This window comes from Rhinopithecus roxellana, chromosome 16, assembly GCF_007565055.1.
Source record: "Rhinopithecus roxellana isolate Shanxi Qingling chromosome 16, ASM756505v1, whole genome shotgun sequence".
Lineage (NCBI taxonomy): Eukaryota > Metazoa > Chordata > Mammalia > Primates > Cercopithecidae > Rhinopithecus > Rhinopithecus roxellana.
In genome coordinates, this window is record NC_044564.1 from 95,418,367 (window position 1) to 95,443,912 (window position 25,546).

A 25,546-nucleotide genomic window follows, 5' to 3' on the forward strand; every position below is an offset into this window, starting at 1 on the left:
AGAGGCGAGTCCTGCTGTGGTCACCAGGCCAGGCCTGATCAGGGCTATACATGGAAATGAGTCCATTCTCTCTGGTGGTGGGGGATTGTGGCTCCATGTGGCATGCACTTGTTCAGGCTGCCTCCATCCGTAGACCCAGCTCTACTGTCACCAGTTCTAGGCTCCTACCTTGGCTGGGGGCCCCTGCCCTGCCCACACTCCCCAGCAGCCCCTAAAGGTGGGCACACTATTCCTCCCGGGGACCCCTGCATCTTGGTGATGGAGCGGCCTCAAAATGCCAGGGCTTCTCTGGCTAGGTCTGGAATCCTAGGAGCCTCCATGCCAGGCCAGCTCAGGTCCTGCTCTCCCTACCTCCTGCCTCCTCAGGACTTCCTGACAGACCTGATGATGTCAGAGGTGGACCGCTGCGGGGACAACGAGCACCTCATCTTCCGGGAGAACACACTGGCCACCAAGGCCATCGAGGAGTACCTCAAGCTAGTGGGCCAGAAGTACCTGCAGGACGCCCTAGGTAGGAAGTGGGCCAGCAGCAGGGCAGAGGGTGGGCAGGGCCTGCCAGGTCCTCACTCCCCACTCCCTGCCCACTTGGCCATAGGTGAGTTCATCAAAGCACTGTACGAGTCAGATGAGAACTGCGAGGTGGATCCCAGCAAGTGCTCAGCCGCTGACCTCCCAGAGCACCAGGGCAACCTCAAGATGTGCTGCGAGCTGGCCTTCTGCAAGATCATCAACTCCTACTGGTCAGTGCAGTGCCCAGGCCTCCCACCCTGTCACCTTCCCCATCCTTCAGTGTCTGGCACCTGCAGTGTGCCCGGTGCTGCCTGGCCCCTGAGTTGTACTGACTTGCCAGTCCCCTGGCCTAGTCCCTTTTGAGCTCTCAGGTGAGGCAGCGTTTAGCACATTGCTGTGGCTTTGTGGTGGAAAGAACCTGGACACACCAGTCCACCGTTTCTGGTGATAAGAGAGCACCCTTCATGTGCTGGGGGCTGTTGTGGGTGCTTGGGCTGCAGCGGGAGTGAGACTGACAGGCCCTGTGCGGCCCCCCAGTTGGGGTGGGTGGATGGCTTCATCTGAGGCTCCTCACCTGTCCCTGGGAGCTAAGGTGCTCATGTCACAGTCTTGTGATGGGGTCCAGCAGGGGCACATTGGGGGCCTGAGCACCAGGTAGGCCTCTTGCTAGGACTAGAGAATAAAGAGAAAGGACTAGACTGAAGTACAGCGGGGTCTGCAGGCTCTGCCGTCTCTGGAAAGCAGCAGGGCATGCAGTGGTGGGCTGCTCAGACAGGCCCCTCAGCAGGGCCAGAATCAGTCCCGGAGAAACTTGCGGTAAGGCCGACTTCACGGCCACCGGCTTGCTCCTGTGGTATATGTGTGTGGTGGCCAGCCAGCCTGGTGCCGAGTACAGCCTCCTCCTGTGGTGGCACATGGGACTGTCCGGGAGGGCCTTGCTGTCAGTCCAAGCAGTGGGTTCATTTTCACCCCAGAGGAGCTGCCCAGGTTTAACCTGTGTTCCCCTCCAGCTCAGGGCTTACAGCCCCCACCCACCCAAGCCTCCGTCCGCAGCCTCTTCTGACACCACTCCCTCCCTGGCCGTACCTCACTCCTTGTTACGTGTGCCTCTCACTCACCTGCACCTTGACCTGCATACACTCCTGCCTTTCCTGCTGCAAGGCCACACACCTGGGTACACTCTGTCGCAGCCCTGATCCCATCAGGATAGGGTTGTGCCTGTGCCTGAAACATTTCCTCCAAATGCTGGGGCACCCTGGGAGAAGGTGAGCCCACCAGCTCAGAACTGGGCACACAGGAGGGCCAGGGAAGTGTTTGCTGCTCCCCAAGGACAAGAAAAGGCGGGGAGAATGGGCAAAGCCAGGAGAGTGGGCACCCAGGGCCTTAGCCCGTGGGCTATACAAGGTGCTTACCTGGGCCAAATGGGCCCCTCAAGATGGGCACAAATGCGCAGCTTTCCACACCCTTGGGCTTGGGGTGGAGAGCAACTATAGGGCCTTGAACTCTGGGAACACACTTCCCATTCCCAGCTGGGCCATGCTTTCCCCCCTCTTCCCAGGGGGGCTGGGCATGTGACTCAGGGAAAACATTTGTGAACTGTGATTTTCCATTTCCTCTTTCTGGCATTTGTCAGAGGCACCTCTCCATTCTGGACAAGGCCATTGATAGATGTCACCACTCAGCACCTGCCCCCGTCCAGTTCTGTGCCAGGCACTGTGAGAGCCACGGCTAAAGGTGGCTCACCTTCATTCCCTGCTAGGCGTGCCCTTGATGGGTCAGCCAGCATGCATTGTGGGAGAGCGTGCTGAGCAGGCTGCTGGGCCTGTGGGGGAAGAAATTTCAAGTTCTTCAAGCCTATTATAGCCTTGGGGTTTTAGCCCTACGATGGCTCTGTGAGCTTGGTAGGGCAGGTCTCGTTCTCAGTTTAAGGGAGAGAAAACCGAATTCTTCCAGGAGGGTTAGGGCCTTGGTCACATCACCCTGAGGTCATGGCAGAGCCAAGTGTAGACTGAGTTCAGGGACCACTGGGGCCTGGCCTGCCCCAGGCTGGGAGATGTATCTTTTAGGGAAAAAAAAAATAGGAAAACCACTTAAAAGTTGGCCAGGTGGGCCTGACCACGGCAGGCCAAGATGCCCAGTAGAACCAGGAGCCCCATTGTCTAGGGCCAGCTCTGCCCACTCGCTCCATCACCCTGGGGCAGTCACTACCTCCCTTTCTCTCCCCATCTAGAGAATGGAGAGCTGTGTTCTCCCACTGTCTGTGTTCTCCCACTGTGTTCAGGGGTAGTCCCATCTCGTTGATCTTTCTGAGCTTGTAGGAAATCCCAGATTCCTATGACATCATTCAAGCAAAGGAAATGAGTCTCAAAGCCAGTGATGGGAACCCAAGGAATAGTGGTCTATTCCTGTTTTCCTCACTTCCCCCTAGACCCAGATGCCTGCTGTTGGGGTTGAAAAATGAAGTAGAGACTGGGGAAGAGGTGGGGAGGGCCCAGACCAGAAGCTGGATAGGCGGTTCAGCACTGGCCCTTGGCAGTTAATTCCGGTTAGGATGGAGAGCCAGCTCCTCAGGCCTCCTCCCATCCGACCGGCCTGGCCCTTCTCTGAGAACCCACTGCCCGATGGGAACCTGGTCTCCCCACTCCTACTGCCTGGGCACTTGCTTCAGTCGCCCTATACTGACTGCTCTCCCCAGACAGCTGTGTCCTCAGAGCTCAGACAGCGGGGCTGACCTCACGCAGCTGGTGGGGTAGAGCCACGGTTGGAATGCGGGTTCCTGCTGTCCTGGGCCCCTGCCTGATGGCCAAGCCCACCCTTGTTTGTCCCTGCACAGCGTCTTCCCACGGGAGTTGAAAGAGGTGTTTGCCTCGTGGAGGCAGGAGTGCAGCAGCCGCGGCCGGCCGGACATCAGTGAGCGGCTCATCAGCGCCTCCCTCTTCCTGCGCTTCCTCTGCCCAGCCATCATGTCGCCCTCACTCTTCAACCTGCTGCAGGAGTACCCCGATGACCGCACTGCCCGCACCCTCACCCTCATCGCCAAGGTCACCCAGAACCTGGCCAACTTTGCCAAGTGAGTGCCTCCTCCCTCACCAGGCAGAGTGGGCAGGGCTGACATCCACAGGGCAAGCCCTGGGGGTGTTTCTGCCCCCAAGCTGGGCAGAGACCATAAGTAGGCCCTGGTTTTGTCCCTGTAATCCTCAGTCCTTCCCCTTCCCACTTTTTAAAAAATAAAATCTCCACACTCTATCCTTCATCTCAAGGTATATGTCATTTTGGTATGTTTCTTGATTTTTAAAGGTGGCAACATGAGACTTTTTTTTTCCTTCTGCTTTTTTGAATTAATGTATTATTATAAGGATTCTCACATATTCTTTAGCGTTCATTAAGCCCTGTTTTGAAATAAATGACTAATATTCCTCCAAGGGCAACCAGCCCATATTTCCTTAACCCATTCCCTGTGCTTAGACACTCGGGTTGGGCACCACTGTCCTGGTGTCCTGCTGTCAGGATGTCTTTCTTTGCTGACAAAGCACTATTGGTGTTTTCGGCTGCATCCTTAGAGCAAGCGGGCAGAAGTAGAAGGGCTGGGTCATCTCACTGTTGTTCATTCTCAAAGCGTGGATTGAGCCCCATCCTGGGGCTATCGGTGTGCTGGGCTCTGACGGTACCAAGATGAATCAGCCCTGGTAGCGCTCAGTACTTCAGCCAGGGAGATGTGTGGAATAAGCAGGAGAGCAGTGACAGACACACATGAGCCTCTTAGAAAGGTGCTCAGCTTGTTGGGAGAGGAGACAGGAAAGCCTCCAGGGTGACAAGATCCCCCAACTGCATGTCAGAGTGAGGCGTTCATTATCTCAAGGAAGAGGAGCAGAGGCCAGACATCCCAGGGAGGGCCATGTGCTGTGCCAGGTCAGGAGAAGCTGGCAGTGAGACCTAAGAGGACAGCAAGGACCTGAAGTCCAGACAGGGCTGTGGGTGCCACCAGAGAGTTTTAAACAAGAGAGAGGATGGCCTTCCTCTGTTCTGGACCCTGAAAAGCTCACCCTGGCAGCGGTGGGCAGATGGGTTGCAGGGAGCTGGATGGTAGCCAGAAGACCTGAAAGGAGAGTGTAGCTGTGGTTCCAGCAACAATGGCAGAAAATTGGCAGGGAGAGGAGGGGGTACAGGAGGCAGTGGCTGCAAGGGACAAGGTTAGGGGTTATTAGAAGGCAAAATCAGCGGGCCATGCCATTTGGGAACGAGGAAGAGGGAGGAGTTGACAACTGCCAGAGGTTCTGGCTCAGGTATCTGTATGGGTAGTGGGGTCTCCACTTAGGGTAGGGAACTCAGGAGGAGGGCATGGGTTTGGGTGATGGTGATGACTTCAGGTGTGGCCAGGCTAAGTAGGAGGGACTCCCGGGGGAGGTGCCTGCGGATATATTAATACATGTCTGAAAGCTCATTGGGAGACCTGGGTTGAGCATGGATTGAACATCATCTGCATACCAGGACAGTGAAACTTGGAGGAAAAGTGGAAGGACACTCTTAACAGGCAGTGTATGGGGGACACAGAACATTCCAGGTCCTGAGATAAAAGGTTCAGAAAAGGGTCACTGTTACCATGAGCAAGGAGGGCCCTGGTGACCTGGGCCAAAGCATATTCAGCTGATATTCAGCTGACTTGGGGAGTGAGTGGGGTGGGAGCCGGCCACAGTGGGGAAAGCGGGTGGTGGTGTCCCAGTGGAGGGAGTTCCTGGGCAGGGCCTGCCTGGGCCCAGAGTGCTCACCCAGCTACCCTCTGTCCAGATTCGGCAGCAAGGAGGAGTACATGTCCTTCATGAACCAGTTCCTAGAGCATGAGTGGACCAACATGCAGCGCTTCCTGCTGGAGATCTCCAACCCCGAGACCCTCTCCAACACAGCTGGCTTCGAGGGCTACATCGACTTGGGCCGCGAGCTCTCCAGCCTGCACTCACTGCTCTGGGAGGCCATCAGCCAGCTGGAGCAGGTGCCTGTGGCTGTGGGGCGGAGGTGGGGCCAAAAGCTACCATCAGGCTTTTAGTGTTCCCCCTTCCAGAGTAACCATGGAGGGCAGAGAATTCGCCCATGTGGCATGATCAGGAGCTAACTGCATACCAGGAGCCCAGGGCTCCAGGCCAGGTCCTGTCAGAACACACTGGGGATCTGTGGGCCCCTTTTCTCTGTGGGCAAATGCTGTGTTCACTTGGCAGTATCTGCCAAGGCAGCCCCACTCTGGGTACTAGGGCTGGGGTGTTCCGCATGCACTCAGCCTTTAGTGGACAAGCGCCTCTGTGCTGCCTGCCAGAGCATGTGAGAAATAAAATTGGATCGTGAATTCACCTGTATGAAGAAGATGACTCAGGACCCTGTACCTCCACTTGTCCACCAGGAAGTTGGAAACCTTTCTAGGATGGCCCTTGACCATCTGTTGACAAGGTTACTCCCTAGACACCTCTGACACTGCTGCAGTCACCTGAAGTGAACCCTCCCTAGCCTGAGACTTCACTGACCCCCAGCCTCAGCCCACATAGTGAGCAGTTAGTTCTTGGACTTAAGGGCTGGGTCTACCAGGAACTTCTTCCCAAATATCTGTTGCTTTCTAGGGCTCCAAGGGACCACCTTACTTTTGTAAGGTGCTGAAACTGGCCTGGAAGGCCCTTCATGCCTCCTGGTCCCATTCCCTAGAGGTGACCGCTCAGAGCACTGGTATGCAGCCTCCTGGACGCGATCTGTGCATGTGTAAGCACGCACAAACATGCAGGCGCACACACATAGAGCTCCTTCCCTTTTTCAGTTTGTTTTAAAGCAAGAACGTACTGTGTATGCTGCTGTGTGCATTTCTTACCACTCTATTGTGGGCCTCTTTGCTTGTCAGTGCAATCTGCACCACTGCCAGGGGCTTTATAATGACTGCATCATATGAATGCTGTTTATTTCACCAGTGCCCTGTTGATGGACACTTAGGTTAGTCCTGACTTTTCACTAGAAATAGGTGCTGTTGCAATCAGAGGCCATCATTTTTGCTCATTTGTATCCACTTGCCTTTGGCTGTGAGAGACACAGGAGGGAGAAATGGAAATGAGGGTCGAGACCCTCCTTTCCACCGGTTCCAGTCCCTGAACTGCAGCCAACACCAGTCACTGTCACTGCCACCACTTACCTTCCCCCTGTTCTGTCCACGTATCTGCACAACCAGGCAGGAAGAATAGAAGGTGATTGGTATTGTCACACCAGTGATAGAGTGCAACAGGGATTTGAAACACAACTGTTTGCCTCTCAATTGTGTGCTCTATTGCCTGCATGAGTTTTCACACTTTGTTTTCTCACAGAGACCTCTGTGGAAGCTTGTGCATAAACAGGTGAAGGCAGTGTCCCCATAGCCTAGAATCCTCTGCCCCTCAAGTCCTCTAAAGCGTGCCAGCAAGGTTCAGATGGGTTTAGGCTCTGCCTTCTGCCTGACCAGCACCTGGGGGTGCCTGGACCATCTCCACTGGTGCTCAGGTGCCAAAGTGGGTCAGGCCCCAGCCTATCCCATGGAGTAGGTGATGTGAGAGGGGCTGTCACAGAAGCCTCTGGATGGAGAGGTGGAGGTATGGAAATGCTGGGATTCTATGCGTGCTTTCCTCTCTGCGGAGGCATCAGGGCAGGGCACACTGAAGGAGAGGCTTGCACTAGGTCAGCATCTCCCCCTGTGGGCCTCCTACTCCTGCCCCAGAAATATCTGGGAGCTGGTTAAAAACGCAGATTTACCGATTCCTGGGCTCACCCCCGTCCCAGACCCAGCAGCTCTGACTGGCGGCAGGTGGGGATCTGCACTTCTGACAGGCTCCGCAGTGGTTTTCAGCCACAGTGGCTGCAGCACATATAGCCTACCTGTGTGGTCCCAGGAGGTCACGCCTGCCTCTTGCTGTGCCTTTGCAGAGCATAGTGTCCAAACTGGGACCCCTGCCTCGGATCCTGAGGGATGTCCACACAGCGCTGAGCACCCCAGGTAGTGGGCAGCTGCCAGGGACCAACGACCTGGCCTCCACACCGGGCTCTGGCAGCAGCAGCATCTCAGCTGGGCTGCAGAAGATGGTGATCGAGAATGATCTTTCCGGGTAAGAGCTGCCAGGCATGTTGGGTGTGGTGGGTGTGTGTGCAGACTAGGCACAGCCCACCTGTAATCTCAGATGGGGAAAGAGAATGCCTACATAGTGTTTATAAAACAAACTTGGCAAGACTTGAGTTGTACAGGTCCTAAGTGATGAACCTCCATTTGGGAATAATCAGGGAAGCCTTCCTAGAGGAGATGATGCTATAGTTTTTTTCTTTTCTTTTCTTTTCTTTTTTAATGTTCTAAGAAAAGTATCATTTCCATTGGTGGAAAAGGGATTCTAGGTAGAGGGACAAGCACAAGCAAAGACATGATGTGTCAAAGAATAATTACTGGTCCCAGATAACCCGCAGCATTTCCAGATCGCCTGGTATTTGTTAAAAATACACATGTTCCTGGTATTTCCTGAGCCTGAGTCAGAATCTTCAGAAGTGGTGTTTAGCTGGGGGTGTTTTCAATAGGAGTTCGGTGGCTCTGCCAGGCTTGGAGGCTGGGAACCCCAGAAAACATAAAGTGTTGCTGAGACCCAGTCCTGGGGTCTGCTTTGCCTAAATAAGACACACACGAGGCAGATTGGAAGGCAAAACATTCTTGTTTAAGTCAAAATAGGGACATTTCTTTCAGTTCATGTTGAAGCATTTCTGCTCCACCCCTATTCTCCCCTCTCCCACCGGGGATCCCTCTTACACCAGCATGTGAGGCCGTGGCTGCAGCAGCAGAGTTGGGAGTATGGTCTCCCTGAGGCAGTGGCAAGGCAGGCTTTTAAGCAGGGGAGGGTGCTGAGATCAAGAACCTGCTGAGATCAAGAACCTGGGGTTAGGGGAGCCCAGGAGGGGTCAGAGATGCAGGTCCGCTGAGTCTTGCATTGGATCTGTTCGGTGAATGTGCCAAGCGAAGCCAAGCAGAGTCACGGGCCAAGAGTTTGAAGTGGGGGGTGTGGTGGACAGCCCTTGAGAGGCTGAGAGGCAGCCGGGCCCGTGAGTTGTGAAAAGACTGACCTGGTGTGTGGCCTGGGCAGCCAGGTTCCCACTGCTCTCCATCTTTCCTGGCTCATCTGCTGCTCTAGCCAGCTCTCCAAGGCCCATGAGCGTTGCAGCCCCGAGTGGCTACTGCTGCCCATCTCAGGGAGTGGCACTTCCTTGCTATCTGAGGCTAAGCCAACCCATTCCTCATTCCAAGCCATATCAACCCCCCCAAGTCCTTGCTGCCTTCAGTTCCCCCCACCCACATTCTTCTCTCCAAAGCCCCCCCGGCCCCCACCACAGTTGTGCTTTCTTCTAAAGGAGCTAGCTTCTGGGGAGGGGCCAGGGAGAGGCCAGAGAAAAGCGTAGAGTGAGGAGGAGGCCAGGGCAAGTGCAGCCCTCCCACCGAGTCATGCTCTCCATGGAGCCTGCTCTCATTCCTTGTTTTTGCCAGGAACTCCAGCCCCCGCCTGCCAGTCAAACAAGGGAGCGGCAGCAGGAGGCTGGGCAAGAGGAGGTTTCACCGGGCCCCCACTTCAGTTACCAGTCTGATTAGGAACAAGAGGGAAGAGGCAGAGGGAACCCAGTGACTCTGAAGTTGGAGTTCTCAATGCAGGATCCGTGGATAGCAGAGAGCCACTGAGTTGTGGCTTAGGGCTTAGCTAAGGAGGAGTTTTCCAGAGCAAGCCAGGCCCCAGTACCCATTGTCCCAAGATGCAGCTGAACAGGGAAGGGGTCTTCCAGGCAGCGCGGCCTGAAATGTGCAGTGCTGGCCCCTAAAGAAGAGGTTCTGTGCAGGAGCAGCCGCCTCAGCCTCTGGTCCCCGGATTCTCCCACTCCTGTTACCTGAGCTCATCCATCTCCCCAGCGCTGGCTTGGGCTGCCAGGCCCCAGCAGGTTGGTGGGTGCTGTCGGTTTGGACCCGCCTTGGCTGCACTCACAGTTCTTCTTTTCCCCTTCTTTCCCTGTGTGTGCTTGTCTCCCTGCAGTCTGATAGATTTCACCCGGTTACCGTCTCCAACCCCCGAAAACAAGGACTTGTTTTTTGTCACAAGGTCCTCCGGGGTCCAGCCCTCACCTGCCCGCAGCTCGAGTTACTCGGAAGCCAACGAGCCTGATCTTCAGATGGCCAACGGTGGCAAGAGCCTCTCCATGGTGGACCTCCAGGATGCCCGTGCGCTGGATGGGGAGGCAGGCTCCCCAGTGGGCCCCGATGTCCTCCCCACAGATGGGCAGGCCCCTGCAGCTCAGCTGGTGGCCGGGTGGCCAGCCCGGGCAACCCCAGTGAGCCTGGCAGGGCTGGCCACGGTGCGGCGGGCAGGCCAGACACCAACCACACCAGGCACCTCCGAGGGCGCGCCAGGCCGGCCCCAGCTGTTGGCACCGCTCTCCTTCCAGAACCCTGTGTACCAGATGGCGGCTGGCCTGCCGCTGTCACCCCGCGGCCTTGGCGACTCAGGCTCTGAGGGCCACAGCTCCCTGAGCTCACACAGCAACAGCGAGGAATTGGCGGCCGCTGCCAAGCTGGGAAGTTTCAGCACTGCCGCGGAGGAGCTGGCTCGGCGGCCCGGTGAGCTGGCACGGCGACAGATGTCACTGACTGAAAAAGGCGGGCAGCCCACGGTGCCACGGCAGAACAGTGCTGGCCCCCAGAGGAGGATCGACCAGCCTCCGCCCCCACCCCCGCCGCCACCTCCTGCCCCCCGCGGCCGGACGCCCCCCAACCTGCTGGGCACCCTGCAGTACCCAAGACCCTCAAGCGGAACCCTGGCGTCGGCCTCACCTGATTGGGCAGGCCCCAGTACCCGCCTGAGGCAGCAGTCCTCTTCCTCCAAGGGGGACAGCCCAGAACTGAAGCCACGGTCAGTGCACAAGCAGGTCAGTGCCACTAGTCAGAGGGCAGGGCTGGGCACTTGGGCCCAGCTGGGCTGTCATACCCCATACCATCCTCCTCCTCTCGGTCATTTCACCTCCGCCCGCACCCAGCTGCCATCCCATCCCACCAGCCTGCCACATGCACCACCGCCCCCTCCCCCTGGCTTCTTCCTGAATCCTGTGAACCAGGGACACTGCAGCCTTGGGGAACTCCAGGCCCCTCTGTCAGTGCCCCTAGGGGCAGGCTGGGGTCAGAGAGAAAGAGTGCATTCATCTTCAGTTCCAAGCCTGTCGAAGCCCCCACCTAAAGTAGGAGTCATCCTGCCCTACTCTGGCCCCACACTCCCCTCCCAAAATGTTTTCACAGGCTGGACAGACCTCCAGGCACAACTACCTGGAGCATGGATGGCCCTGTCACCCAAAGGCTGCAGGCGGTGTCTGGAGTGGAGGTGCCTTGAGCTGACAGCCCAGCCTGGCCCTGTCCTCCTCTCAGCTCAGCCTGCCCCGGTGCCCCCAGTGGCAGGGTCACTCTCCCCTTGGCAGCAGAGGGTGGTGCTCAGGAGGCCACCTGACACCTGTTGGCTCTGGCATCGGCTACTGTCTGAGAGACAGAGTTCCTGGGTGGGGACTGCCTCTGTAGGTGCTCAGTCAGCTGGAGGACCCTTCCCTCCCCACCATGTCCCAGAGCTGCTTGTCCTTGTGGCTCACCTGGGCCACTAATGTCCCTCCTGCTTGCCTTCCGCCTCCCTCCAGCCCCTCACAGCTGTGTTTCGTTGTAGGGCCCTTCACCCGTGAGCCCCAATGCCCTGGACCGCACAGCCGCTTGGCTCTTGACCATGAACGCGCAGTTGTTAGAAGACGAGGGCCTGGGCCCAGACCCCCCCCACAGGGATAGGCTAAGGAGTAAGGACGAGCTCAGCCAAGCAGAAAAGGTAAAGCTGGACCCTGGCAGCTCGGGGCAGGGCGGGGCTGCCTCCCGGGAGCAGCTGGTAGGAGTCTCTCCTCCAGGTCCCCCAGCAGTGGGTGCTTGTGTCCTTGTGAAGGGCTCGTCCCCTCTGAGCCCTTGTTCCCTGTGAGGATAGTAGTCAGTGGGGTCTGGAAGAAAAGTAACAAGAGGAATGGATTAGCAGCTTAGACCTGAGGCTTCCCATCTACAGATTGGAATCACCAGGGAATTGTCTTAGATACAGACTCCTGGGACCTCTGGGGAGGCTCCTTAGCCTGGGGCAACTGAGGCAGCTGAGCTTCCTGAGGACCTGGGGGTTGAGGGGCTGAGGGGCTGAGGGTGCCCAAGAGACATATAGAGCCCCCCTGAGGGAGCCTAATACCTGAGGAGGCAGAGGCATGGGTCCCCAGGATGACTGGGAGAGCCACCCCAGCCTGGCCTCCGGGGCTTGTGCCTGCCCACGGCCTGGCTCTTCACCACTCTGGTCTCCACCAGGGCCTGGGAAAGAAACAACAGTTACCAGCGTTGGGGGTGGGGTCAGGCTACCATTGAGATGTTTTCTTCCTCACTCCTGGGAAAAGAACCTATTCTAAAAATCAAAATCTCACTCTGCCACACACATCTAGCATCTGCTGGGGCAGGGAGATGCTTTGTTGGTCTCCCAAGCCTTCCAGCTGTGGCAGCTGCTCTGGATCGGGGGGTAGTTTTTGTCTCCTACTGCCAGCTGCAGTCCATGTAGACAGAGGAACCAGCGCAGGCCCCAGATCGGCAGGCGCTTCTCCACTCCCCTCTGGATGCTCTCGCCCCTCCGGGCCCCAGGAAAGCCTGTGGCAGCCTCTTGAGCAAGGGCATTGGGGTCAGAATGGCAGAACTTCTCCCTGGCCTCAGGCGAGGCCCATCTCCATGCTGCATCCTGCTGCCACCACCATCCCCGGTCCACTACATCCACCTGCTTTCACCATAGTTACGTGAAGGGGACCAGGGGACAGGGGACACAGTGCTCCCAGAGCCAGAGTTTGGCTGGGGAGCGAGGAGGCCTGGCCTCACTCCAGGCTCTTTGCATCCCTGTGTCCTCATGGCGTCTGGCCCCTCTCAATCCTGGTGTTGGCCTTTCCTCACTCAGCGCAGAGCACCTGGCTCCTCTGTGCAGCCACGCTGCTTCCCAGCCTCGTCCACATCCCTGTTCCTCCCTGATGGTTGGGGTCTGTGCTGGACTGAGGCAGATCCAAAGCCTGGACCATCTGCCTTTCAATTCTCTCTCTCTCCATTTCCTCATGCCACTGCCACCCTCTGGCTTTAGATTCAAACAGAGGCTGGGAAGCTGGGATCTTACCCTGCTAGTCAGTCGCTCTTCATGTGACATGGTCTCCTTGTCTGGGCCTCAGTTTCCCCTCCTGCAGAGCTCCCACCTCTCAGGGTGCTGTCACACGTCCTTCATATATCCAAGGGTTCTTTAACCTTTGTCATAAAAAGTTCAAAGCCCTAGTTACACCCTTACTCCTGGGATTTGGGTTTGAGTCTTCATCCCCGCCGTAGCCATACAGGTCAAGCTGGGAGCTTGGAATGGAGACCCCCTGGTGTGGTACAGGCACACGTCTGGCTGCAGCCCCCACCAGCTGGGCTCCTTGGGCATCTCTTTGCTATGTGAAGTGGGCAGGTCACAGTCACTGGGGCCTTCCAAGTGGGGCTCCTCCTACCCTTCCTCCCACTCGGGCTGACAAAGCTGTGCTCTCTGTGTCCTGGGTGCTGTGCCCGTGGATGCTGCTCTCCTGGTAGGACCTGGCGGTGCTGCAGGACAAGCTGCGAATCTCCACCAAGAAGCTGGAGGAGTATGAGACCCTGTTCAAGTGCCAGGAGGAGACGACGCAGAAGCTGGTGCTGGAGTACCAGGCACGGCTGGAGGAGGGCGAGGAGCGGCTGCGGCGGCAGCAGGAGGACAAGGACATCCAGATGAAGGGCATCATCAGCAGGTGGGGCCCACACCTGTCTGGCCCGGCTACAGGCACAGGCAGGGAAGCCATCGCTGCCTTCAAGGAGGCCCCTGGTGGGAGAGCCTCCTCAAAGGATGAGCTGAGTGTGGAGAGGAGGGAAGAGAGTGGCAGTGGGAGCAGCGTGAGCACAGGCTTGGAGGTAGAAGGTGGCCTAGACGGTGGGCAGCCCACGCAGAATGCAAAGCTGGTGATGAGGCTGGACCAGTGACAGCTGGCTCCCAATGGGCCTGAGCCCCTACATGGAGCCATGCCATCTTAGCACTCTCAGGGATCCTGAGAAGCTGGATTGGGGGTTGCCAGGAAAGACAGTGAGGATCCAATACAGGGTAAGAAAAGTGGGAATGAGTATCAGTTACGTACAGTAGGTGAAGGTGGAAGACACAGCATAGCCCCCAGATTCCTACCAAGAGTGTCTGGGTGTGGGCGTATCAGGGTGCCAGTTACTGAGCTGGGAACTGTTGAGTGGTTTGGGTGGGGGGGGGGGGGTGGTGCCAGTCTGATATCCTGAGTTTTAAGCCTGGGTTATCTGGGAAAGGGCTTTGGAGGAACAGCAAGTTTTAATGCTGACTCTCATCTTTTTGAAGGCTTATGTCAGGCCCCATGGTGAGGCCTCCATCTCTGTCTCTGCCTGTGGGTAGGGCATCCCTACCTTGGTGTCAGGCAGGGAGTGCAGTCAACCCCAGGGTCCCAGTCATGGAGTTTACTTCCTTCTAATACCAAGCACGGGAGGACAGACAGTGTGTCTTGTTTGCATTGGCCTGGTCTAAGACCCCATCAGCCGGACAGACCAAGCAGGTGTGCAAGAGCCAGGAAGGCCTCCACTCCATGCTTTGTCCATGGCATAAGGCCTTCCCGGATTCTTCCTATTTAGACCACCTGTTTCTCTGTTCCTGACTGTTGTTTGCTTCATTTACTTATAGTTTTGTTCATTATAAAATAGTTAACATGAGTGAAACCAGGGTGATTAGAAACCTGCTGTTCACTTGATCTCCAGCTCTGTTCTTGGCTCACCTTGTGTGTGTTTCCAAGAATGGAAATGCTTTTCAAATGTGGAGAAATGCCTTCTCCACATTGTTTGTATTGTCTGATGTTTGCATGTTCTGAATTCAGAGACTTGCTTAACACGTTCGTTTCTACTAACCAATCCTGGAATATTTCCTCCTTAATGTAAGTGCCAATTAAGTAGATAGTGTTCAAGTATTCCATATCCTTACTGGCTTTTCTATTTCTCCCTTCATTCCAACTGGTGTTTCCTTTATATACACTGAAACTATTCTTAGGTGCATACACATTTAGGCTATTTATGTACTATTGTTGAATTAACCTCTGTCATTATAAAATCACCTTCTTTATCCCTTGGAATATTCTTTGCTATGAAATCTGCCTTGTCTGCTATTAATGTAGCCACCCCAACTTCCTTTTGATTTGTGTTAGTATGGTATAGCTTTTTTCATCCTCATGCCTTTAACTCATTGTCTTAGTCCATTCAGGCTGCTATAACAAGATACCTTAGACTGGGTAATTTATAAACAACAGAAAATGTATTGTCCCCATTTCTGAAGTCTAACATCAAAATGCCAGCAGATTCAGGGTATAATGAGGACTCTCTGCTTCGTAGTGCCCTGTTGCTATGTTCTCACATTGTCGGGGGTGTGAACAAGCTCCCTTGGGCTTCTTGTATAATATAAAAGCACTAATCCCATTTTTGAAAGCAAAGCCCATATGATGTAATCACCTCTCAAAAACCCTACCTATTAAGATAATCACCTTGGGGGTTAGGTGTCAACGTATGAATTTAGAGGGTGACACAAACGTTCAGAGCATAACACCCATCTATATATATGAAGTGAGTTTGTTTTACAGGCACCATACTGTTGGGTCTTGCTTTTGTCTAAATGTTTCTGCCTTTTAATTGGATTGTTTTAACCATTTACATTTAATGTAATTATTGATATATTTAAATCTGTTGCTTTGTTTCCTATTTTTACCATCTATTCTTTTTTTCCTGCCTTCTTTTGGACTGAGTATTTTTTTATGATTCCATTTTGTCTCCTATCGACTTATTAGCTATATCTCTTTTTTGCTCTAGGGCAGGGATTGGCAAACTTTCTACAAAGGAGCAGATCAAAAGTATTTTAGGCTTTGTAGGCCATATGGCTCTATTGCAACTGTTCAGCTCTGCTGTTATAGCGGAACTATTTATGTGAGATGGCTGTTTACAAAAACAGGCAATGGTCTGGATTTGGCCCTCACCCTGAGGCTGTAATGACAGGGAGTCTGTCATTGTCTTTGTTCCTCTGTACTTTATGTATCTGTTTTCCCTGGCTATTTGTAAGATACTTTTTTCTTTTTTTTTAAATCACTGGTTGTCAGTAGTTTGATTGTGATGTTCATTGGTGTGGTTTTCTTCTAGTTTCTTGGGTCTTGGGTTGTATGTCTGCAGTCCCACCTCCCCGCATTTCTTTCTCTGGGATTCCTAGCACACGTGCATTAGGCTGACTCATATTGTCCTGTATCTCACTGATGCTGTTATCTTCTTCATTTTTTTTCTGTTTTTTGTCTTTGATAGTTTCTATGACTATGTCTTCAAGTTTGCTAATTATTTTTTCTTCAGTGTGTAACCTGCTATTAATCTGATCCAGTATTTTTTCACTGCAGATAATTGTATTTTTCACCTCTTAGAATTTCCGTTTTGCTTTACATCCCATCAGTTTTAATTCTCATTGTGCTTTTACTTCTATTTTCTGAAACATGTAGAATGTATTTATAATACCTTGTTGTTTTCATGTCCTTATCTAATTCTATCATCTGTGACATCTGAGTCTGTTTTTACTGATTTATTTTCCGCCTGCTTACGAGTTTTTCTGCTTCTCTCTGTATACTAATTTTTGGTTGGATGCCAGGCATTATGAATCTTACAGTTAGGTGCTGAATGTTTTTGTGTCCCTTTAAATCCTTTCTGGGGGCTTTGTTCTGGGAGACAGTGAGGTTACTTGGAATCTGTTCAATCCTCTCGGGGTTTCCTTTTAAGTTTTGTTAGGCTGCGTCCTGCAGAGCCTTTAGTCTCGGCCTAACGTGCCCTGCTGCTGAGGGGGTTTCCTTCCACGGTCCTCTGTGATTCCCAGTGTTAGTGCGTCACTCCACTCTTGCTGGTACAATATGAACTGCTTCTGGGATTGTTTTGTGTTCTCCTTTCCGATGGTTCTTGCCTAGCCTGGTAATTTTCTCATCTGCATGCAGATATTATTCAGTCAGAGACACAAGGGGAACCCCCACTTGGGAGCTGTGTGGAGTTTCTCTCTGCCTCTTGCTCCTCTCTAGCTGTCTGCCCTGCAAGTCCCACACTTTGACCTTCCTGACCTGCCTGTCTCCTCAGCCCAGTGAGGCTGCTGACTCTGCCTTCCCTCTGCTTCCAGACCGTTCACTGGGCTCACCTTGTTGGTTTCTATTCTAGAAATTGTTGTACTGCACTGCCTGTATTATGTCCAGATTTCTGGTTTGTTTGATTTTTAATAAAGAGATGGGGGGTCTCGCCATGTTACCCAGGCTGGTCTTGAACTCCTAGCCTCAAGTGATCCACCCTCCTTGGCCTCCCAAAGTGCTGAGATTATAGGCGTGAGCCAATGTTCCTGGCCCTATTTGTTTTTAAGACGAGGGTAAATACAGTCTCCTTCCAATCTAATTTTCCTTAACAAACCTAATACCCTCCCCACACCCCACCCCCAGCACAAGCTTTCCTCAGAGTGGTACCTTCCTGTACTGGGGAACCTGCCCTGAGGGTCCCCCCCTGCCACCACTCCTCCTGGTTAGTGCTTCCTGAACTGCTGCCCTGCTGCCCCCATTACAGTCCCGTGTAGAACTGGCCCCAGCACTGTGGCTCCCTGTGTGTCTGCTGTAAGTGGGCCAAGGGCTTGCCCAGGGTGCGGTGGCTGCTCTGGGCTGGAGGAGTCAAGAGGGCAGGGATGGAGAGAAGCCTTGGGAGTGGAGGGCTCATCTGAGAAGAGTGTGCGGAGCAAGGAGAAGGGATGCTGAGGCCAAAGCTCTGTGGCACCCCCATGTCCAGGGGCAGACAGGACAAGGCGTCTGAGACAGGCAGACCCAGAGAGTGTGGAATCCCAAAGCCAAAGGAGAGTGGGAAGGTGGGGGTGCCCAGCAGTGAGAGTGTCTCAGGAGCCAGCCAGGTGGGGCCAGGGGGCGCCCAGGGAGGGAGCAGCAGGACGGAGCCAGCCTCCTGCCCACTGAGCTTCTGCCGGTGGTGTCCCCCAGCCTCTGCTCATTGTCCTACCTGCACACCGGTCCTTCAGGTGTCTCCTACCGATGTGCCACCTCCCAGCCCACCCTCCAGGAAAGGTCACTGCTTTCTGCTCTTTGTTCCAGGGACCTGAGCTTTCCACTAGAGCAGCTGCTCCATGCAGGGTGTAGTTAGTTACTCGTGCCTCCTGCCCTGTGAATTCCTTGAGGAAAAGGACTAGAGTTCATTCATCTTGGTACCTCGAGTGCCCAGTGCAGAGTCTGCACAACTTTGTGAAGATGGCAGGGGCAGGGCGGAAAAAGTTCTAGAGCTTTTCAGGGCCTTCATCATTCCACCACCTGCTTAGCTCTAGGGGTTTTGAAGATCTAACACCCATCTTGGCTCCTAGAAGAACATCGGGAAGGGGGCAGCCTAGGGGCCTCTGGGGCTTTAGGAGCAGCAAGTGTGGGATGTGGAGGTGAGGAAGGAGGCCCAGCAGTGTCAGTTGCTGGGAGCTGGCTGGAAGGCCTCTGTCCCAGGCAAGTATGGGAGGCAAGTCTGTGACCCAAGGAGGGGTCTCCTAGTGTGTCCCTGCTCTGCGTGGGGTTGATGGGCTTGTTCCCACACCCTCCCCACCTCTGCTGCCTCCAGGGCCAGCCTGACTGTCCCTGTCTCTGGCTATAGATTGATGTCCGTGGAGGAAGAACTGAAGAAGGACCATGCAGAGATGCAAGCAGCTGTGGACTCCAAACAGAAGATCATTGATGCCCAGGTGGGGGCTCTGGCGCTTTGGTCAGCCACAAGAGTTAAAGGGCCTGGGATTAGGAGGGGGTGACTTTAGCCTCTCCATCCTCAGTCATACCTCACTGCAGACACTGAGGGGAATAAGAAACCAGAATCTCTGCCCTGAGAAGTCAGACCTGTGGTCTTAGTGGGCCACAAGCTCACTGGGACAGGCTGTGAAAGGAGAGAGACAGCTCCTCCCCTGCGGGGGCTCTTGGTGGGTATTGTCCTTCACCAGGACTGCTGAGCAAAGAGTGGAAGCTACCAGGAGGGAGGTGGGGTTAGGAGTCATGGCAGACTGGTCAGAGGGAGCAGAGGGACTCTTGTCCACAGCTGTGGCATCCAGGCTGCATTGAGGGGAAACATGAAAGGCTGTCTGGCTCCAGCCTCCTTTACTCAGGGCTGCACCACTTTCTTTTACTCGCCCAGGAGTAGGCTGGGCCTTGCTCAGACTGTAAACTGCATAGACCAGGAGCTGTGACCTCTGGTGTGTCATGCAGACACATGTGAGCAAGGGTGCCGGCCCCAGGGGCCTTAGGCAGCCCATAGATAGCACCAGAGCTGCTCCATTTGGGATGATAAGCAGGCAGCAAGGCTGTGTCCATGATGCTGCAGAGGCCTCTGCCCGCCTTCTCTTGCCAACTGCTCGCAGCCTGGAGCCTGCCTGCCCCCGTCATCTCCAGGCCACCCCATTCCCCACTATCCCAGTGCTTGTCGTAAGTACACATGGCCCTAAGGAGGCCCCTAAGGAGCCTGTCCCATGACCCCCACTCACACCCCCGTTGTCCACAGGAGAAGCGCATTGCCTCGCTGGATGCCGCCAATGCCCGCCTCATGAGCGCCCTGACCCAGCTGAAAGAGAGGTACAGCATGCAAGCCCGTAACGGCATCTCCCCCACCAACCCCACCAAATTGCAGATTACTGAGAACGGCGAGTTCAGAAACAGCAGCAATTGTTAACCTGCCTGAGGAGGGAGGAAGCTACCCAAGGAGAGGGGGACTATGGTGGCCAAGGGCAGGGTTTCGGCCTGGGGAGGCACCCACGGTTGCAGCCCCAGCGCAGGTGTCAGGGGACCGAGTCTCCCCTCCCCGCCGCTGTCCAGGAGGTGGCCGCAGAGGGAGCCGCCAGAGACTGAAGCAGCGTGAGGCGAGGTCACCAGCCGCTCCCTGTGGGGTGCGGGCAGAAGAGACTGCACGCTGGGGAGTGGGGACAGCCTGGTGGGGCAGGGGGCCTGCCAAAAATATGTCTGTTGGTTCCTGAATGTGGCGTGTCCTTGTCCTCCTGGATCTGGCCGAGTGCATGTTCCCCACATCCGTGCCAGGGAGGGGGCTTCTTGGAGGGGGGATTCAAGGGCTAGGGGCCTACACCTGTGGCTTCCCCTCGCCTCCTTGGGGGGCCCAGGACTCCCTGGCAGCCAAGCCCTGTCCTGTGGGACCTGGCACTTGGTGGATTGGTTGGCAGGCAGGAAGATAGGAGGACACAGGGCAGGAGGTCAGTGTCCCCTGCCTGTCTCCATCCGAAGCGCCTGCCACTGCATGCGGCCTATTGGGACCTTCCTGGCTGTGAGGAACTGAGGATTCCTACCCACCCACCCCCTCTGAACCTGTCCCCAGAGCGCCACCTGCCACCTTCTTCACTGCCTTAGTTGTATTGCCAGATAGACCCAGTGAGGGCCATGGCTTTTTCTTGTCAGCTCTTATCCCTGTGGGGAGGACCCACAGCTTCCCACACTTCCCACACAGGCCCAGGCTGATGCTCTAGGGCTCCCAGAAGCCAAAGATCTGGGTGGATCTGGCCAGATGGCTCTGAGCACTGTATCTGCCTTCTCCTGGGGCCCAGCACACCCAGGGCACAGTGGCCCTGTAGGGAGTGCCACGTGGTGCTCACCCTGAGAAAAAAGGTGATCCTTTCTCTGAGTGATGGTTTAAAAAAAGATTCTAACGCCTGCAGGCCCTGAGAAGGTGGATAACTGTGATTTTTTTTCCTTTCACAGTATGCATTAGAAACAAAAGCCCGCTTGCTCGCTTGCTGGAACACAGGGGCCTTTTAAGTTGAGCGTGCGCACTGCATGGGAAATAGCGGCCCTGGAGGATGTTAGACTTGCTCCCTCTCCAAGACAGCAGCAGCCTGCACCCAGCCCCGTGTGTGCGGCCGGCCTCCTCCTCACCCTTCCCGGCCCCCGGCCAAGGACCCAGGCGCTGCATACAGGGGAGGTGCGCACCCCACAGCTGGGGCAGGTTTTCCTCAGCTCTAGGCTGTTCCGTAGCTTATCTGCCCCTCCCCCACTTTCAAGACAGATGAGCAGGAGCTTGGGTCTCTCTTGGCCCCTGTCTGTTCCCAGCCCCTGCAGATTCCGAGCAAGGGCCCTGGGTAACAAGGGTGGAAGTGGGGCCTTTGCCAGCAGAACCAAGGCAGGGTGAGCTGCAGGAACCACCCCGCTGCCCGTGCAGCTGGAATGTGCCACAGAGGCCCCACCGGAAGGGTGGATGTGCTGGAGAGGTGGCCCAGAGCCATACTGTATCCACCCTGAGCTCGGGGACAGGTGACAGCAGCTGCTCTGGGAAGGGGCTCTTAGATGTAACCTATAATTCAGTTAGGCTAGAGACAGATGCTGGTGGAGGGAGGGCTGGGCCACCAGGGGTCACAGACCACAGGAAGATGGGAGGCAGGAGCAGAGGCCCTGCCCCCACCCCTTCCTGCCCCACTCCTCTGTCTTGTCCCCACCCGTGCGCCTTCGTGCCTGAGACCAGGGTGACCACACAGGCAGGGCCTGGCTCCAGTCTCATCCTCCCACTGCCCAGTGAGCCCTGCCCTCCTCTCCCCAGCCCCCTCCCACCGCTGCCTCGTAGAGTGACCTCGGACAGAGCCTCCTTAGCAATACGGGGAGGCTCCCAGGGCCTGGACAGGCGGGCTCGGAGGCCACCCGCTGTGGCCGGTGCCAGCTGCCCTTGCAGGGGTGGGTGAGCTCTCAGGCCGAGAGCCTTATTTACCTAGTGCAAAAACTGTAAAAGTGTACAGACTCTTCACAGATTTTTATCTTAATTGCAAGTCTGCCGATTTTGTAAATGTTCTTGGTGTTTGACTGTAATGTAACTATCTCACCTAATGGTTGTACATATCCTTTGGTCCTGGTGCTGCCGAGGGCTGGCCGGGACTGCTGCTCTCCCAAGGGTTTTATTTTATTTCTGAATCTAGAGAACAGTATTGGGCAGGAGGAAGAGGCTTGAGGTCTGCAGGGGTTGTTTTCCCTACCTGTGGCATTTATGTGTTGGCTTTGCAGCTGCTGTCTGGGTAGCAGCTGCTGGGGTGCTTTCACTGGGCCAGTCAGCAGGGGCTCCTGCCTGGGCCACAGAGAACCTGAGTTCCCGGGAGCTGGGCCCTGCCTGCAGCCAGGGATGGGATTGCCAGAGGCCCTGGAGGGAAGGACAGTCCCTGCTGGGGAAAAACACAGCCCCGGGGTCCCCTGGTCACTGAGACTCAGCCTCTACTGGAGAAAGCCACGCCCTCCCCGCTAGCACAGAGGCCTGACTGACTTTTTTGCTTAACTTCCATGTTCTGGGTGATGGAAACTGCCAAACCTCATGTCAGTGAGGACTCTTTCCAACTGCCCAGAGAGTGGGGGTGTGGAGGACCGAGGCTACAGCTCCACACACCCCGGTCCCCCAGAGCATCTGCCCCAAGTACACCTCCCCTTGTGCCCCGCACAACTGCGGGAGCCAGACTGTCCAGGGAAACAGCCCCTCTTTTCTACACACTCAGCCACAAAGCCCCCAGCCCCCACACCGCGTCCCAGCTCCCCTCTTTTGTAAGTATGTGAAAAGGAAAAAATGCAAACATTGGAGTTTGGGCTGGAGCTCCTCCCTCCAGCTGCGACTTTTAACTATGTAATAATGTACAGAGGAAGCTGTTGGTGTTCTAAGACTCTGTGTGGCTGTGCAATTTCTGTACATTTGCAATTAGAAATATTAAAGATTTATTTAGCTATTTTAAGCCTGACTCGTGTCTCCATTCAGCTGTGTGATGTTACAGGGGTGACCCTGAGTCCGGAGTGGACACTGTCCTTTATCCAGGGGACCCCAGCATCTGGTTCACTCTGGTGGCAGTCGTGGGCAAGGGATACCCCTAAAGCCAGTGGTGGTGGTCTGGCCAGCTTGGCTTACTGGGTGATCTGGGATTGCCCCTCCTCCTCTGAGTTGGGGGGTCTCTGCGCCAGGGAGTAGAGCAGTTGTCCTCTTAAAGGCTCTCCCTTGACTCTGACATGTTTGGAAGAAAAGTCTTCGCTGGCCCCACCACCTCCTGGGAGATAGGGCAGCCCCAGCACCTTCAGTGCAGCACACACTGGCTCTTGCCAGGCCCTGCATTTAAGTGCTTTCTCATCCACTGACATCTGGCTCTGGGAGGGAAGAGACCAGGGAGAAGAGGTTGGCCCAGGTCCCAGCAAGTCGTGGCAGGGCTGAACTAAACATTTCCAAGCTTTCAACACCTTGAAAGTCAGACTCAGGCCCTCCCAACACGGACCCACCTGAGAGGCTGAACCCAGGCCCTTGTTGGGAAGTAACCAGCCCCCAAGCCCCTTCAGCTGCACCTGTACAGAGAACCTTGCAGCCCTGAGTCCTGCCCTGCATCTTCAGCATATCAGGATCTGGTCTTTCACACAGTAACTCCAGATGCTCCAAGGGACAGGTCCTAGTCCCAGCCCTAGCCCAGACCCCTCAGAAGCAGACACTGCCTGGGCCGAACTTCTGTGGGGGGCAAGGATACCTCTGGTCAGAAAGTCAGATGGAGCTCCGGGTCTGTCACCTACACAGGTGCCTCTGGCTTTATTCAGGGATTGGGCCCCAGAGAGAAGCCTCGGGCCTGTCCCTGTTCTTGCCCCTGCAGCCAGCTGGAAGCAAGTACAGCAGAGCCACACACTGGAGCTGGGCTGTACCATCACCCTCACCAGTGGCCCCTGTGTCTCACCTCCCACCCTCCAGCACCCTGGCTTCTCAGGCTGTCCATCTCTAGTCTCCTGTGAGGACCCCTTCCCTCCGCTTGAGCCAGCCACTCCTGGGGCCCACCCTGGGCTGCTGTCACCTCTGACCTCCAAGGAAAGTGTCATGCATGCTGCTCACAGTGGGCACAGCTGCCAAGCCACCTCTGCTCATCCCCCACATCAGCACCGGTCTGTAGACTGGCCCCTTTTCTCACCAATCAGTGTGTTCTCTCTGCCTTCCCCCACCAAGCCTAGACCCTGTGGGCTCCCTCCTCAGTCCCTCTCTTGACAATATTCCTTGACCACTTCGGCCCTGGGTCCACCCAACAGCCGTAATCTCCAGGCCACCAAGCACTGCAGGAGAAAACTGAAAAACACCCCAGTTCTGACTGCCCTGTGGGTCCGTTCCTGTCTCCATTCTCAGCTAGGCCTTCCTCTCATTCTCCACCCCAGTTAATCCAAACTTGTACCTCTTTTCAGATCTCCTAGCCAGCCAACTGGCCCTTCTCTGAGCCCTGCCTCCCCCACCCCATCTCCCCAGGCCGACCACCAGCATAGCTACCCCACCCCTCAGCAGCGGCAGGAGAGGAGGCAACCTGTTTCTTCCCAAGGCCGCCCCTTGCCAGTTCCTGCATCCCTGCCTTTTGCTGCCTCCGTGGCCTCAACCTCCAGCCTGCCCCGCCCACACCCCGCTCTCCCACAACATTTTAAAGTGCTAGGTCTCCACTTGCTCTAGGCTGTCTGCTTTTCTCTCCTTCAGCCAAGCTTCTTAAATGTATACTGCCTGCAGCGGCCTGCCATCTCCACAGCCTCAACCCTCATTCTCCCCTCGCCCCTCAAAACCTGACTTTGACCTCCTGCTCCTCCACCGCCCCATTGCTTCTGCACTGCTATCCCATCCCTGGGCTCAGGGACCGCCATCCCTCTGCTGGGGAGATGCTCATAAAGGACACAGAACTCAAGGAGACAGCAATGAATGGGACAAATAAATCATTTGATTTTGATAGGAGGCATTTATTTTACTTTTATACTTGTATAAATGTAAGGGGTACAGGTGCAATTTTGTTGCATGGATATATTGCATAGAGGCAGAAGTTGGACTTTTAGTGTATCCATCACCCAAATAGTGTACATTCGCCCATTAAGTAATTTCTCATTACCCATCCCCCTTCAACCTCTCCACCCTTCTGAGGCTCCAGTGCTTACCATTTCACACTCCATGTGTACGCATTATTTTGCTTCCACTTATAAGACAGAAAATGCCATATTTGACTTTCTGAGTTGTTTCCGATAGCAGGAATTTATAATGAAGACACAAAAGGCATGAACTTCTTTCTATTTGTGGATAAAACAGCGTCAACTAGAAAGCAGACTGCTGGAAATGCAAAGGAAGAAATTGACAGAAACAACTGCATTTGAGACTAACACACTACTAGTATTAGTTTATTACAGATCAAGGAGGCAAAAAAATAAGAACCAAGAGGATTTTAATAATTAATAAGGTTTAGTAACCTGGGATGCATCAAGCTCTTATCCTAGAGAGAGCACACCCTTTTTTCAATTATAATTTGGAACACTACCCGAAGCTGACTGTATACTGAGGTATGAAGAAAACCTTAGAAAGTTACCCAGAGAACAAATTCGGGCTACATTCTGTGTCTTGAAGCAAAAACAAAGACCCAAAACCCAGAGATTGGTAATAAATGTTGAATTTTTTAAAACTACCATCAATAAGTTTAAAAAAATAAATATTGAATCAATAGATTCAAAAAGAAATTTGTCTTCTAATTGAACCAGAAGTATTGCTATGTTGACCACATGCATTTCTCTCCTTTCCTTCGCAAACCACTATACTGACAGAAAAGAAATAAGAGGGTTATCCTCTATAAGGACAAAATTAATCTGGGAGATAAGAGAATTTGGAAAACTTTGGCAGATGGAAGGGATGAAGGAAGGAAGGAGTGAAGGCAAATTTAGCAGAGCAGAGGGAGAAACCAACCGGAAATGAGCTTATCAGGTCCCAGGGAACCCCCAGAGGCTCAGCAGTGGGAGGTCCCCCTGTGTGTTTCCAGGTGGGGGGCAGGGGAGGAGTCAGGGGGAGGTACACTAGGCCAGAAACGTGGGGATCAGAGCCCAGCCTCCTCTCTCTCCTCTGCACAGCCAGGAAACTACTCTT

At 54.8% G+C, this 25,546-nt stretch overlaps 1 protein-coding gene across 13 annotated transcripts in view; it reads left to right on the plus strand.

Annotated features, from left to right (window-relative positions):
• Positions 1–22,385, plus strand: part of DAB2IP (DAB2 interacting protein) — a 186,799-nt gene extending 164,414 nt beyond the window's left edge. For 8 of the 13 annotated variants that reach the window (XM_030919959.1, XM_030919963.1, XM_030919965.1 and 5 more), the window contains 10 exons: positions 367–511; positions 596–740; positions 3,344–3,580; positions 5,296–5,497; positions 7,432–7,610; positions 9,558–10,446; positions 11,223–11,375; positions 13,166–13,359; positions 18,296–18,383; positions 19,187–19,354. In XM_030919959.1, the coding sequence (XP_030775819.1) occupies positions 367–511; positions 596–740; positions 3,344–3,580; positions 5,296–5,497; positions 7,432–7,610; positions 9,558–10,446; positions 11,223–11,375; positions 13,166–13,359; positions 18,296–18,383; positions 19,187–19,354 (2,400 nt within the window). Of the gene's footprint in view, positions 1–366; positions 512–595; positions 741–3,343; positions 3,581–5,295; positions 5,498–7,431; positions 7,611–9,557; positions 10,447–11,222; positions 11,376–13,165; positions 13,360–18,295; positions 18,384–19,186 lie in introns of all 13 variants that reach the window. The other 5 variants (XM_010355374.2, XM_010355375.2, XM_010355373.2 and 2 more) reach the window with 5 other exon arrangements.
• The last annotated feature ends 3,161 nt before the right edge of the window (positions 22,386–25,546 follow it).